At 39.7% G+C, this 15,455-nt stretch overlaps 1 protein-coding gene across 1 annotated transcript in view; it reads left to right on the top strand.

Annotated features, from left to right (window-relative positions):
- The window catches only part of man2b1 (mannosidase, alpha, class 2B, member 1), an 18,802-nt gene extending 3,629 nt beyond the window's left edge, over nucleotides 1–15,173 (top strand). The window contains exons 5-23 of the mRNA XM_023272238.3: nucleotides 484–616; nucleotides 722–867; nucleotides 1,619–1,818; nucleotides 1,925–2,045; nucleotides 3,034–3,112; nucleotides 3,340–3,449; nucleotides 4,945–5,052; nucleotides 5,352–5,468; nucleotides 5,770–5,952; nucleotides 7,135–7,232; nucleotides 7,336–7,456; nucleotides 8,979–9,097; nucleotides 9,185–9,286; nucleotides 9,469–9,556; nucleotides 10,826–10,906; nucleotides 11,046–11,270; nucleotides 12,522–12,671; nucleotides 12,866–12,968; nucleotides 14,464–15,173. Of these exons, the coding sequence (XP_023128006.3) occupies nucleotides 484–616; nucleotides 722–867; nucleotides 1,619–1,818; nucleotides 1,925–2,045; nucleotides 3,034–3,112; nucleotides 3,340–3,449; nucleotides 4,945–5,052; nucleotides 5,352–5,468; nucleotides 5,770–5,952; nucleotides 7,135–7,232; nucleotides 7,336–7,456; nucleotides 8,979–9,097; nucleotides 9,185–9,286; nucleotides 9,469–9,556; nucleotides 10,826–10,906; nucleotides 11,046–11,270; nucleotides 12,522–12,671; nucleotides 12,866–12,968; nucleotides 14,464–14,567 (2,388 nt within the window). The 3' untranslated portion in view covers nucleotides 14,568–15,173. The remainder of the gene's footprint in view (nucleotides 1–483; nucleotides 617–721; nucleotides 868–1,618; nucleotides 1,819–1,924; nucleotides 2,046–3,033; nucleotides 3,113–3,339; nucleotides 3,450–4,944; nucleotides 5,053–5,351; nucleotides 5,469–5,769; nucleotides 5,953–7,134; nucleotides 7,233–7,335; nucleotides 7,457–8,978; nucleotides 9,098–9,184; nucleotides 9,287–9,468; nucleotides 9,557–10,825; nucleotides 10,907–11,045; nucleotides 11,271–12,521; nucleotides 12,672–12,865; nucleotides 12,969–14,463) is intronic.
- Nucleotides 15,174–15,455: the final 282 nt, after the last annotated feature.

Below are 15,455 nucleotides of genomic sequence, written 5' to 3' on the forward strand. Positions count from 1 at the left end.
GGTCATAATGTTGTGGCTGATCGGTGTCTACAGATCCTGCTCTCTATTTAGACTGAATAGCAAAGAAGAACTTTTACACCTCTTTGAGATTCTTGTTTATAGGAGTTGTGTATTCTTTTTTTTTTACTCCATTTCTTTTATTATTATTAGTAGTAGTATTCAGTTTTTGACTTTTTTCTTGTTTTGTTATTTTTTGATACAACCCATACAAAAATGTAGAATTATAAAATTTTGAACATTTTTTTTAAAACCTTTATCTTAACTTGAAGTATGTGCCATGCTGAGTAAGACTAGCTGTTTTCACCCATCTATTCTTTGTTTAAGCTAACTGACTGAAGCTCTACATTTACTGTGCAGATGTATTAGTCTCTGCATCAAATAGAAAATATATGTTTTCTTCTACAATAAATTATTATAAGAAACAATGTGTGGGACACAAATGCATACGTTTACTCAAACTGTTACCTGTGTGTGTCGCTCCAGATGGGATACGATGGCTTCTTCTTCGGTCGTCTAGACTACCAGGACCGAGCTCGCAGGATGATGGCCAAGGAGCAGGAGCTTCTGTGGAGAGCCTCTGACAGTCTCACCCCACCAGTGGCTGATCTCTTTACTGGTAACAACAAACCCTTTGTGTGCTGGGACACTTCAGCACCAGGCCCCACTTTGGGTAAATAATATGAATGATTTTATTTTTAATCTTCGCCTCCTTCACAAACAGGAATTCTTCCCAATGGATACAACCCTCCTGAGGGCTTCTGCTGGGACCAGTCCTGTGATGACCCACCAATCAGAGATGACCCTGATCTTGAAGACTATAATGTTGATGATGTGGTGAAGCGCTTCATGGCCATCGCTGAAAATCAGGTTTGACTCACACTCAAACCCCTCACTCATCTATTTATAAACCAGGAGTGCACTATAATATCAGCATCAGCCAATAAAGGCTTGGAAATTAAATATCAACACTGACTGACAGAGGACACCTTTCAGAATAAAAGCTTTGTTTGAAATGTTACATGCAAATAAATATGGCATATTTTACGCATCAGTCATGTAGTTTTTTGCTTTGCCAAGTGAATGTGTACATTAAGAAAGCATTAGATTTAACCCTGCAAAACCCACTGTTGCAGAAATACTTCAGTTTTAATTTTTTTATTTTTATATATATATATATATATATATATATATATATATATATATATATATATATATATATATATATATACATACATACATATATATATATATATATATATATATATATATATATATATATATATATATATATATATATATACATATATATACATATATATATATATATATATATATATAGTGGTTTTGAAAATCTAAATAATAATATATACACAATTTATTTTTTTGTTTTATTTTATTTCTTTTGCTCATTTGTTATATATGTTTACAGAAAGTCTTAAAATGTTAAATAAAATCGCTATAATTGCACTTAGATTTGCAGTAATCTGTGAATGTAGCAGACAGACGAAAAATGCAGATAAATAGAAATGAAACATTTTGTGGTTTAAGTTTTTACTCCATCGAGGCTCCGCCTCCTTGGAGGAGGAATAACCTAAACAACAAAAATATCTCTTTTAAGGCTTTGGTGTATAAGACCAACCACATCATCATGACCATGGGGTCAGACTTCCAGTATGAGAATGCTAACCTGTGGTACAAGAACCTGGACAAGCTGATTCGCTACGTCAACGGTCTGCAGTCAAACAGCAGCAAAGTCAACGTGCTGTATTCTACTCCGTCCTGTTACCTCCAGGAGCTGCACCGAGCCAACCTCACCTGGTAGTATGAACTTGAAACTGTTTTTGGACTAACAGTTTCACAGAATTACTGTGTAAAGAACTGTCTTGTGTATTTTGATGGTAACGTCGTCCTCTGTTCTGTCCAGGGCTTTGAAGACGGATGATTTCTTCCCTTATGCAGACAGTGCTCACGATTTCTGGACCGGCTACTTCACTAGCCGGCCGGCACTGAAACGTTATGAGAGGATCAGCAACAGCAACCTGCAGGTGGGCTCCGATTTCTACTCACTGTAGGGTCATTTTTACCGCCACATAAAGTCCAATGCCTCCTATAGAAACAGCACAACCATGGCTACAAGTAAACAGACAACTCAAAAGCTGTCAGACACTGTTATAATTCCATAAATAATGTTAAAAAAAAAAAAAAAAAGATATTTTACTATTTATATTTTCATCACGTCTATTAGTTGCATTGATGAGTGCAGAATTTGTTACAGAATTTGGTTCAAATGCTTTCTTCAATTTGTATTAGCTTAATTTCCAAAAGGGAACATTATGTCACACATGATGCATTCAAAAACCATCTGGCTCTGATAAATGTCATAATTACAGTGATTTAGTATTTTTTTAAACAGATACCGTGCAATTTAAACACACTGGTGGATTTCGTTGTACGAAGAGTAAAAGCCAAACTTCACATCAGATATGGCAAGTTACTTAAGCAGCATTCACAACATTACACTAAATGCATAACTTCTGTCTGTTTGTGGTAATGTTATAACATGTTATAGAATAGAATAGAATAGAATAGAATAGAATAGAATAGAATAGAATAGAATAGAACAGAATAGCTTTATTGTCATCATACATGGGGGCATGTCGCTGGACGGTGCATTGATGACAAACAATAAGAAATAAAATAACATTAAATAATAATATAAAATGTTCATATAAAATAAGACAATGTGAAAATGACAACATATGCAAAGGAAGGCAGATATATACAATATGGAAAGTAACTGAAATGAAATAAAAACCAATAAAAGAGAACAAATACGGTCAGGACATTGCACGTCAGCAGCATGAGAACCATTAGAAGTGACACTGTGCGTTCAGGTTTTCAGGTGTTTGGAGTTCAGGGGTCTGATGGACCGTGGGAAAAAGCTGTTTGTCCGATCAGATGGGATGGCGGCATTTCGTTGCGGTATAGTCGAGTTCTGCAGACTATAACGGCATGGCTTTGTTTCATTCACAGACATGTAACCAGCTGGAGGTACTTGGTGGTCCAGTTTCCAGGAAGGGACCCTTTGGGGGGGGTGACAGCCAGACCATGAGTGAGATTTGTGTTTTATTATTTTACTGAAGCTATCCGGTTAGTGGGTAAATAAGAGCTGAAGAACTCTCTACCGCCATCAGAAAATTAAAAACGCTGCCTAAAGAAAATGACACCAGACATTTTAGTTGTAACTTAATTACTGTATTCTCCCTGTCAGAGTTGTATTGCTGTTAATCAGTCTCACTGGATAAGCAGACGGACTCCTTGTTTTTGTGTTTTTGTCAGAGAAAGCCATGGCTGTGGCTCAGCACCACGACGCCGTGTCGGGCACAGAGAAGCAACATGTGGCAAACGACTATGCCAGGAAGCTCGCCAGCGGCTGGCAGCATTGTCAGGTATTCCAAAGCCTCGCAAGACTTTATATTTACACAATATTTTAAGTCTATGCATTTTCTATATAGGAACATAGTATTTCCATAAGCAGTCTGAACTCGATGTAAACTATTTGCACATTTTTTAAAGTTTGGTTGAAAGTATTTCTCAATAGAAGTCCATAAACAGCTGTAAATACACACAATGGCTGCAGTGTTTTCAAGTTGTTTAGCTGACACAGCGTGGCATAATTTGGGTGCCAGTAAAATGCACCGCTTTTCCCATTAGATCAGGGGTGTCCAACATACGGCCCACGGGCCAAAAGCGGCCCTCCACGGGGTTCAATCCGGCCCACAAGACAACTTTGTAAAGAGTAAAAATTACAAAGAAAATATTAACTGCAGATTGTAAATTAGTAAAACTATAAATTTAAAATAATTTCTGGACCATGACAAGTTGTTTGGATCAGAAAGTAAAATACTAGATTGCTCATTGTTCTTTTGTCATTTTGTGTCTCATTTTTGTAATATTTTATCTTGTTTTTGTTGTTTTTTGACTTTTTTTTTAAGTAAAATACTGTATCATTCCATTCCAGATACTAAAGAGACAGATGATTGAATGTTGTGTTCCTTTGTAGACACTCTGTGATGTAGAAGTTGTAATGTGGAAATGATAAACTGAGGCTGAATGTTGCTGAAACTGAAGTTATTTTTCTTCAGAAATTTCTGTTTGTTCATGATGTTTAGTAAAAAGATAAATCCTTAAATGCGAGCATTTTCAGAATGGACTATTTTGCACTAAAACAAAGGAAACATTAGGAGTTGTGGTTATTTATCAGTTACTATAAATGATAAATTATTTAACTGGTCCGGCCTACTTGAGATCAAACTGGTCTGAATTGGAACCTGAACTAAAATGAGTTTGACACCCCTGCATTAATTCAATTTTCAATTCAAATTTATTTATATAGCGCTAATTACAGTCAAATTGTCTCAAGACGCTTTACAGAACCCATATGCCTGAACCCCAGAGCAAGCCAAAAGGAGACAGTGGCAGGAAAACACCCTTTTAACAGGGAAAAAAACCTCGAGCAGAACCCGGCTCTTTATGTGGGGGGACCCATCTGCTGCTGGCTGGACGGGTTGAGAGGGACAGAAGAGGTAGAGAGGTAGAGATAGAGGGATAGAGTTAGAGGGATAGAGGTAGAGGGATAGAGGTAGAGAGGTAGGGAGGGACACAAGGACCATAAAACACACAGTTTAATACATGCATGATAAGACAGATTAGAGGGAAGGGTCACTTGTATCCATCATTCAAATACCAAATGAGGGAATATGTTTAGGAAAATAATGTTCTATCCTTCCGGTAGAGTTCCAGAGACTGAAGCTGTTCTGGTGGGACGTGGTTTCTGAACACTTTACTTTCCTTAGGACACTTTACATGTGATTTTTTTTTTCTTTTAGTTCGTCACATGCCTGTAGTTTAGATGTGAGTTCTTCTCTTTCATTTCTCTGCCAGGTTCTGGTCAGTAACAGTCTGGCTGCTCTCAGCGGCTCGTCCTCTGAGCGAATCTACTGCGATAACCTCAACATCAGTGTGTGTCCTCTCACTGCAACCAGCAAAAAGGTGAAGCAAAAACACACTGACACAGAAAAAACATGAATCTAATTCTGGACACTGCAACCTGAAAAGCAAGTCTCACCCAGAGCAAACAGGTTGATTGGTGTATTTTTTGTTTTTTTTTTTGGTGCTGCCAGGTTTCTTAAAATACTGACATGAAAAAATGCACTGTAGCTACATTACAGTACACGTTGTATAAATACAGACAAACCTATTGGTGTTAATTAGGATTGTTTTACACTTGAACGATGCTCAGCCCCACGTTAGTCTCAATGATTCTCTCTGTCTCTGTCGCCCTCATTCAGTTCTCAGTCAGTGTGTACAACCCTCTGGCTCGGCCCGTCACTTGGCCCGTCAGGCTGCCGGTTAATGGAACAGCATACACCGTATCAGATGCTAACGGCAAACCTGTGGACTGCCAGGTCAGTACAGTGTGAGGTAACCCACTGGAAGCTTTGCAGCAGTCAGATGGTGACACATGATGCACACAGTACAAAGTGCTGCAGTGGATTTTTAGCCTTTATGACAACTTGCCTGTGTTCTAAAATATCAATTTTTTTAATCATTAATTTCTCAGAGAATTCAAGTGTCCTTCTGGTCCTGCTGAAGTTGTTGTCTTTTATTTCCTTTTTGGACTGTGATCATTTTTTCACACTGTTGATGTAACAATGTGAATCTAAAAAGACAGAAGCAGATACCAGCTCCTCTGTGTCTGTGTTGAAGGTGGTTCCGGTGTCCAAAGCCACACAGGAGGTGAGGAGGAACCGAGGCTTCGCCGTCAACGAGCTGGTGTTCCAGGTTCAAGCTCCTCCTCTGGGTTACAGTACCTACTCTGTGTCCCTGCTTCAGGATGGATCTCCTCCCACCTCCACACAGCATCGCACCCCAACCGTGATCCAGAACAAGGTCTGAACATATCAGTAACCTCAGAAGATCATTAGACCAGGGGAGTCAAACTCATTTTAGTCCAGGTTCCACATTCAGCCCAGTCTGATCTCCAGTGGGCCGGACCAGTAAAATCACAGCATAATAACCTATAAATAACCACGACTCCTAATCTCTCCTTTGGTTTTAGTGCAAAATAGTACATTCTGAAAATGTTCTCATCTAAGGAATAATCATTTTGAACAACCTGAAATATTTTCAGAAAAATAAGTTCAATTTCAACAATATTGTGCCTCAGTTTATCATTTACACATTAAAACTACAGATCATAGTGTTTCTACAAAAAGGCACAAAAGTCTTAGTCGCAGTTATCAGGAACTGAATGATGTAATATTTTACTTTATGATCAAAACGACAGAAGTCAGACAAAAAAAGACAAAATCAACAACAAAACAAAGATGAGAGACAAAATGACCAAAAATGAGACAAACGACATAAAACAAAACAAGACTAAAAATTTAATTTTAAAAAGTTACAAAGCGACAAAAAATAGACAAAAAACTGCAAAAACGAGACAAAATTACAAAAAATGAGACAAAACAACAAAAGCAAGAAACAAAATTACCCAAAAATGAGACAAACGACATAAAACAATTACAAAGCGACAAAAAATAGACAAAAACAAGACAAAAAACTGCAAAAACGAGACACAAAATTACAAAAAATGAGACAAAACGACAAAAGCAAGAAACAAAATTACCCAAAAATGAGACAAACGACATAAAACAATTACAAAGCGACAAAAAATAGACAAAAACCAGACAAAAAACTGCAAAAACAAGACACAAGACACAAAATGACAAGAACAATGAACAATCTAGTATTTTATGATCCAAACAACTTGTCATGGTCTAGAAATGATTTTAAATTTATAGATTTACTGATTTACAATCTGCACTTAATGTCTTCTCTGGAATTTTTACACTTTGAGGGCCGGATTGGACCCTCTGGAGGACCACTTTTGGTCCACAGGCCGCATGTTGGACACCCCTGCGTTAGATAATACTTTATGGACAAGAAAATGAAAAATTTTAAGTGAAATAAAAAACAAAACCAGAAACAGAAAGGCAGATAGTGATTGTTTGAAGTCAGGAAGTGCTTTTGTATTCCTCTTTGAAAACTTTGTGTGTCCTTGTGTTCCAGTTCCTGAAAGTGACCTTTGACCCTGACACTGGCCTCCTAAGCAGCCTGAGCAACCTGGAGACCCAGCAAAGCATTAAACTCACACAGAATTTCTATTGGTTAGTGTACAGAACTTAAGACTCTAAACTACTAATAGTAAACGCACTAAACCTGAGCCGAGACGTGTCCAAATGACCGTCCTTGTGTGTGTGTGTGTTCCAGGTACAATGCCAGTGACGGTAACAACTCTCTGAGCATCCAACCCTCTGGAGCCTACATCTTCAGACCCAACTCCTCCACGCCGTTCATCATCAGCAGCACAGCCCAGACAGAGAGCATTCAGGTAAGGAGAGAGCTGCTCACATTCAGCTTAATGGTGGTACGCCAAGGAACATGGTGGAGTTATGTGACAATCGGCGTCTGTCTGTCTGTCTGTCTGTCTGTCTGTCTGTCTGTCTGTCTGTCTGTCTGTCTGTCTGTCTGTCTGTCTGTCTGTCTGTCTGTCTGTTTGTTTGCAACTTTACTCAAAAACGGACCAGCAGATTTGGATGAATTTTTTTAAGGGAAGGTCACGTCTACATTTGTTGTGAGTTCTTAGTTATTTTCAGCCAGATATATGCTGACTTTAAATTCTGAACCAGGTAACCAGGTACTCCGCCAAGGAACGCAGCGGAGTTAATTGACGATCAGCGTATGTTTGTCTGTCTGTCTGTTATTCCATCGGTTAGTAACATTACTCAAAAACAGACTAACAGATTTGGATGAAATTTTCAGGGAAGGCCAGAAATGACTCAAGGACCACCTCATTAAATTTTCACAGTGATGCAGCTTATAGTCTGGATCCATGGATTTGTTAAGGATTTCCCATTGCCAGATATAGCTGCCGGCATGGCGTCACTGTAAACATGACAACAAGTGAACACTGCATCAGCTGCCTGCTGACGATGACATGATTGCGATCCTACGACTGACTTATCCGTCAGAAATGATACAAGAAACAATTGATTAAATTATGGGGTGTTTCTGAGTTTTCCTTCCATCTTCATTTTCGGACTTTTTGGCAGCATCTTCCTTATGTCAAGAAACCACTTCTTAGATAAACACTTCCTGTGCCATGGGAATGGTGCCAAAAATAAAAGCCTGTAACATTAAAAAAAAAAAAAAAAAAACTTCAAAATAAAAGCATGAAGGGAACGGTTATTTTAACACTAGCACAACAAAGCCTTGCAAAAAGTGATGAACTGATCAACAGCCCTTTATAAGAGTAATTTACACATGTTTAGGTCACGTGATTCTGTATCTGTACATAACGTACACATGCAGAACACATGCCTGTGTTTAGGTCATTTTTTTTGTGAGTACATCTATATTAAATGGACACATTCTATAGTGCTGTGATTTCTGATCATCAGTAATAATAATCAGAAAATGCCGCATTTCTACCAAAAAAATATGCTCCATTCCTGACAGTGAGAATGTCCTTGGTGGAGGACTGCGCTCTCTGAGTGCTTTTCTTGTTTCTTCATGTCACTCTTAAATCTACAACCCTGACTTCTTTAAATGTTTAATTAAAACACGACATGTCGGTAATTAATTAGCTTTATTTTGACAAGCTTATAAATGAACAACAGGCTGCCGTGTCACATCTGTTTGCGTCGGATGTGACACTGAGAATGACGGGCTAATTTAATTTCAAATCTGTTAATTGGCACTTGTGTGTCAGAATGGTGCTACCCCTTAAGTGCTTGAAACGCACGTAAACAAATAGTTTAAATTGCTGTTTAGACACCGCTTTGAAGAGTTACACTATTAAAGTGTGTTTATATTATACTAATAGTTTTCCATTCTACTCCCTTCAACCCCAGAGCTCAGTGGTGCAGGAGGTGAGGCAGTGGTTTTCTCCCTGGGTGTCTCAGGTGGTTCGTCTCTATGCTGACAGCAGAGCTCTGGAGCTGGAGTGGACAGTCGGACCTGTGCCCATAGAGTGAGTCTGGTGCTACATCTTATGGATTTTGACTATTATGGATTAAACGTATCACTTCATCTCACACTTCCTCTCTTTATTGTTCAGCGACAGCCTGGGCAAGGAGGTGATCACTCGTCTGGACACCAGCATCCAAACCGGTGAATATTTCTACACAGATTCCAACGGCAGAGAAATGCTGCAGAGGAAGTAAGCAAAGTAAACGTTACTGTTTGAAAATCTGGTGGAGGTTAGATGCAGTATTTTTAAAACTATAACTGTCAGTTGAACCATTGTAAGTTTGTGTTTTAATTAATAATCAGTCAGAGGAAATGTCATAAGGAAATCCGTGTAGCTGAGTGTATTTTATCTTTTTTTTTTTCCCTCAACAGGAAAGACTTCCGGCCCACCTGGCAGCTGAAACAGTCCGAACCCATCGCTGGAAACTACTACCCCATCAACTCTCGTGCTTTTATTAAGGTGTGTTTTACTTCTAAATGAGCCTCCACTTGGAGGGACTAGTTACTGATCTGTAGGAAAGAAGCATTCCAAATGAAATCTGTTAGTCTAAATCCTTCATATAATGTTTTTGCTTCTCTCTCGGGGAAGATAAGAGCAAAAAGCATTCCAGTGTGCTATTTTCTTCATTTGTTTATTTGCTTAACTGTTTGGTGTGTCGTCGGTGTTCTAAGACGTATGGCGGGCTCACTCCAATAGTACAAGCTGCCATTGTGTAGCACAGAGTAGTTAGTGTTTGAGCAGAGCCACAAGTTAGTTGGAGTTTGAACGAGAGGGACGGGCGAGTAGAGGAAGGCAGGTGAAAGTAAGACGAGTTGTTAGAGGTTAAACCAATGACTTTAACCCTTTAAATCCCACAGGAGCGGTGCCGTTCCCATTTCACAAAGATTATAAAATTAAATTTTTGTGAATATTTATTATAGTTCATATTTTATATTTTTGTCGTCTAATATTTTGTTCATGTTCAACTCCAGTTCCTGATTTAGTAAAATCCTGGAAAATCCAAGTCAGTTTTTTGTTTTTTTTCCCACTTTAAACTATTGTTATATTGTCTAAACACATAGTTTATGCCAGATATTGAAAGCTTAGGTTGTTCTGAAAAAAGGGTAAAAACAATCCCTCATAGTATGATTTCTGACTCTTTTACAGCCCAAATAAAAAACTCCAGGCGGCCTGTATGACCCTTGGGTGTTAAAGGGTTATGTAGTGGCTATGTCCTGTACTTAGCCCTGCTGGTTGTGGATTTTGGCTATTCCAGAGATCTGACATGCACTCAACTAAAAATAAACGGATTCTTAAGAGTAGAAATAATCCCAGTTCTTTATTATCACTCTTTACCCGTAACTTAAACTTGGTCATAAACAAAAGAATAAAACGCAAAGAAAGTCGAGCACAGTCGAAAACTGTGTGGCCCTGTGTGTCTGTCCACCAACACCTGAACCAAATCATACAATCAGTTAAATACCCTCACCTGACCCCAGGCCGTCAGCCTCAGGTAAAGAAATACAGCCCCCTGGCGTTTTGGGCGGGAAATGACAAAAACAAGAGCAACGTGAAATATGGCTCATACAGGTTAACTCTTCCTGGTTCATTGTGTGTGTGTGTGTGTGTGTGTGCGTGCGTGTGTGCGTGCGTGCGTGCGTGCGTGCGTGCGTGCGTGCGTGCGTGCGTGCGTGCGTGCGTGCGTGCGTGCGTGCGTGCGTGCGTGCGTGCGTGCGTGCGTGCGTTCAGGATGACGTGGACCAGCTGACCGTGGTGACGGATCGCTCTCAAGGAGGAGGCAGCATCCACAATGGTTCTCTGGAGATCATGGTGAGACGCATAAGTTTGTCTGTCAGTGTGTGAACTGTTAGAACACAAACCCGTATAGTCCATAACAACCTGGGTCAGACCGAACAACAACTCACACACGCTGCGCTCACTTTAACGTCATTTCTGTGCTCGGCCTCAGCTCCACCGCCGGCTGCTGTACGATGACGTCCGCGGTGTTGCTGAGCCTCTCAACGAGACCTCGGACATCTTCCCGGAGGGGCTGGTGGTCCGCGGCCGCCTGCTGCTTTCTCTGGATCGCCCACCCAGCGCCGCTGACGCACACCGTCCCCTGGCCCAGGAAGTCGTACTGCAGCCGCTTCTGACATTTACTGATGGAGATCTGAACCCAAACACTCGACTGGAGGTGAGTGAGGAGAATGATAGCTGCATGCAGAGCGCCAAGCAGCTGTTAGGTTATATGCAACATTATCAAGGAGGAGGAAAAAAGATACGCTTTAGTTGTTTGTACAAGTCAGCTATTTAAGAAGAAAGTACAAATTTAAATTCTGCTCGGGGACGTTTCACACTTAGTTTATATTTGCTTCACAAATGGTGCCCACATACATTTATAAAATACTAAAACTAGGAGAGAGAGGTCACAAGTATGTGCACATCCAAACAAACATTTTCACGGTGCTGCGCTACAAATAATGTAGCTGCAATGTTTTGATCTTTTAGAGCAAAACATGCCTTTGAAAGGAAATTAAAATCAGTTTTTTGGAGCCTAGAAAAACATAGTAGAACTGCATTGATTAATTCATTATTAGTAGTAGACCAAATAAATGAAATAAAACAAGAACACCTATCTGAAAGCTGCTACTATCACTAGCTTTAATTATCATGTTTAATCAAGGAAAAAGCTTTTCCGGTTAACATGAAATTCAGGTAACTTCAAGCTGTTTTGTGGAGTTTGTGATGTCTAGAAGGGCTGTGGAGCTTTTTTGAGTGAGTGTGCCTCTGTTTAGTTTGTTTAGTGCTTGTTGTGGACACACATGCACACATATCCATTCAAATGTTAGTGGGTCACACTGATCAACACAGCAAGAAATTCAACAATGTTCCAGGAAACGCAGGAAAGATGACCAGTGACTGATAGTAAACAGAAAGTTTGCTTTACAAATGCATCCATGAGAGCAACACTGAGTGTAAAGATCTTTAAACTGTTTAAGGTTAACGAATAGTTTGGTTTGTTGCTATGATCTGGATTAGAGACACTAAAGGCAGTTTTTGTGATCGTCTACTGCCTGTTTAAGTCATTGTCTCCAGCTGTCCTGTGTATGAACTCCTTTTCATCTGCTGGTTCCAGCCCTTCTCTCTCCTGTTTTGTATATATTTGCATATTCAGACATCATTTCACTGAATCTCCGGGGAGCTGAGTTGCCTTTAGCTCCAGCTGCACTGACATGTTTTCAGAGCCAGCAATTAGCTGAACATAATATTAACCTCTTCATGGTAATTACACAGAGAATGTGATCAAAATATGCCTCGTAATTCATGCAGCACTCTTCAAACGGATCAATCAAAATGGAACGGGTACTTTTTTTATCCAGCTGAAGGCTGTGAATGGACCTGTCTGACCGGGCTCACAGTAAATTGGTGGTCTCCCTGCGTGTAGTTCTCAGGGCTTCAGGCTGCACTGCCCCCTGCTGTCCACCTCCTGACACTCAGTCAGTGGGACAAAGACTCGGTGCTGCTGAGGCTGGAGCATCAGTTCCAGAGCTGGGAGAGCAAAGTGAACTCACAACCCGTAACTGTCAACCTGCAGGTGAGGCGTTCAAATACATGTTCCAGCCACTGCAGTACAGACTACTGCTAGTAGAATCACTTTATCCAATCATTTCTTGGTATAAGCTTAAAGTGTTTACCTTCTCTGTGTCATGAATAGTTATTCAGTTGAGTAAACGTCACTGAAATGAAGGTAATACTTTTACCCTAGGCGTATCTTTTCTGTGCTTGCAGAAGCTGTTTTCCACTCTGGATGTTTTGGGCATGTCTGAGCTGAACCTGTCGGCCAATCAGTGGAAAGACGAGATGAAGCGTTTTGACTGGACACCTCAGAAAGGTACAGGACGCCCAAACCTGCCATTAACTTCCCTGCAGTAGCTCTGAAACATGCAGGCGTTGTGTTTGTAATGAGTGCAGGGAAAGACAGAGTTAAAGCTTACAGGAGAACAAACTGTAGGGTAGGATTAGAACACCTCTAAAGTGCAAGACTAATGCTCAACCAAGTATCAAAAATAAATGGTCAGATTCCTAACATTGTTTACTTATATACTTGGTCATATAGTTGCTGATTTAGATCTAAATTTTTCCCGATTATGTTAACATTTACTATTGGTGATCTGTGGCTTCGTTTGCTGAAGAAACAGAGGTGTTTGTAAAAAGAAAACTAAATATTTTTTTTTGAGATATTATGTATATTTCTCAATATAAAGTGTTCTTTTTAAAATAAGTATATGTATTATTTTTGTATGTGAATCTGCATGTCAGTAATATATTAATATAAGGTTATTATCAGGTCTGACATGCAGTGTCTTGTGGGCAAAGTTGATGTTTTATTGGCGAAAGTATAGCAGGAAGAACTCTATCAGGAAAAAAATAAGAAATTGGTGAAAAATACAACAAAAATAGATAAAGGGAAAGGAAAAAAGAACAAACAACAGCGTGTCGACACTCAAATCGTATATTTGGTTTCCTTCTCTGCACTTTACAAGTGCAAATAAAAGGTTTGGGAGTTTTTAGGAGTGTAAAATAAACTAAATTTCTGTGTGAGGGAGGGGTGTCAGACTTCCACTTTCCAAAAATGCGTATTTCCCAGTAGCATTGCCAAGGAGAATGAAGCGTTTCAACTTGATTTGTGTTCAGTAGGTTCAGGTCTCTTAGGATCCACCCTGGAGGATCCTGTGAAAATATTCTTTTCTGTATTTTTTGAGGCGGTTTTAATGATTTCATTCCAAAACTCTGCATTGCTGCAGATTGTACAGATACATTACCTGGCTGTGTTTCAAAGACCAGCTGAGCTCCCAAAGCGACTAACTTTGGCCTTTAGCCTCCTGCTGAAGGAGATCAGAAGAGAATCTGTGCTTTGAATCCAGTTGACAAATCAATGAATGACCCCCAGACAGCCATATGTTGGAGAACTTGTCTCACCTGGCAGCTCACCAGCTGCGGCTGCCTGCCAGTCGCTGATGGACCACTTGGCTGGAAGTTGTCCACTCGTGTTCGGCTTAAACGACAGATTTAAAAGAGAAATCCACTGACGCCTTTAAATCTACAGCGGTGGTAATCACTGCTCCATTACAGTCAACCTAACTGTTCAGACCGTTTCCCTGCAGGCACCTTATTAAGCAGACAGTGGAGTATAATGAGTCATAAATGCATTGTTCTGGTGCATAGATTTAGCATAAACTACAGGCTGTTTTAGTGCCTTACTAAGACTCATCAGGTTTACTTTCGCTCCTCTGGCTGGTTATATCTTCTGTGAGGGGTCTTTTGGATAATTGTTGGGGAAAAAGTGCCATGTCTGGTTATTTTTACTCACTGTAGCTGTTTTTCAGGTGAGAAGCCCCTGCTGAAAACATTTGAAGACCCTTCCACATGGGAGGTGACCTTGAGGCCCATGGAGATCCGAACCTTCCTCCTCAGAGTCAGTCTCAGATAGCCAATCACATGCTTCAGATTTTACAAGTTCCAGATGAGTAAGAAATGATCAGCGTAATGAAGTTTGTGTGGTGTCTTGCTTGAGTTGATTTGAGCAATAAGGACTGTTTGAACACCACTAAAAACATGTGCACTCATATTAAAAAGGACAAAAAGGGTTCTGTGTATAAAAAATAAGAGGCTGCATTCATACTGCAGGTTTTTGGTATGAATGCAGGAGTGACTGACAAACCTGAGCAGGGATTCCAAAGTCACATCAGGATCGTGTTATTTCTAACTTTACAACAAAAACAAACCGGATTCTAAGATGCTTTTGGAAACTTTGCAAGTTAGCAACGATAGGATACACAGTAGGTACAGAACATCATCCGACCAAACACCCTGAAATAGTTTTCTAGATTTTTTATCGTTTGTTTTGCAGCACATTCATTTTTGATACACAGAAAACCCTTTTTTGTACTTGATCTCTACCACGAATCTGTGCCAACTCTTACTGCCTGACGTGCAATAAGTGTAACCTTCGTATTTCTGCCAACATGTGTATATACTTTGAAAATGATTTTATACTGATCATCAAGCAGCTGCTAATAAAAATCTATCATTCCTACTTTGTTACGAGCATGTTAATGTCACAAACCCTCAGCTTCATCACACTGAGGCAGGTTTAATTCAGATAGTTTGACATCAGAACAGATAGACACCTTTTTCTAACACGGTGACGCAATCATCTGTGACTTCTCTCCAGCATGTCTGAAAGCAGGAAAGCAACATTATGATGTGAGATAAACGTTAGAAGGTGTTACTTTTCAAATGCAGTCTCATATGTAGACACAGTTCAGCCAAAATTAATCACACCCATAAATCAACTTCTGATTTACAGTAAATTTTG

The sequence above is a fragment of the Amphiprion ocellaris genome, chromosome 4, assembly GCF_022539595.1.
Source record: "Amphiprion ocellaris isolate individual 3 ecotype Okinawa chromosome 4, ASM2253959v1, whole genome shotgun sequence".
NCBI lineage: Eukaryota > Metazoa > Chordata > Actinopteri > Pomacentridae > Amphiprion > Amphiprion ocellaris.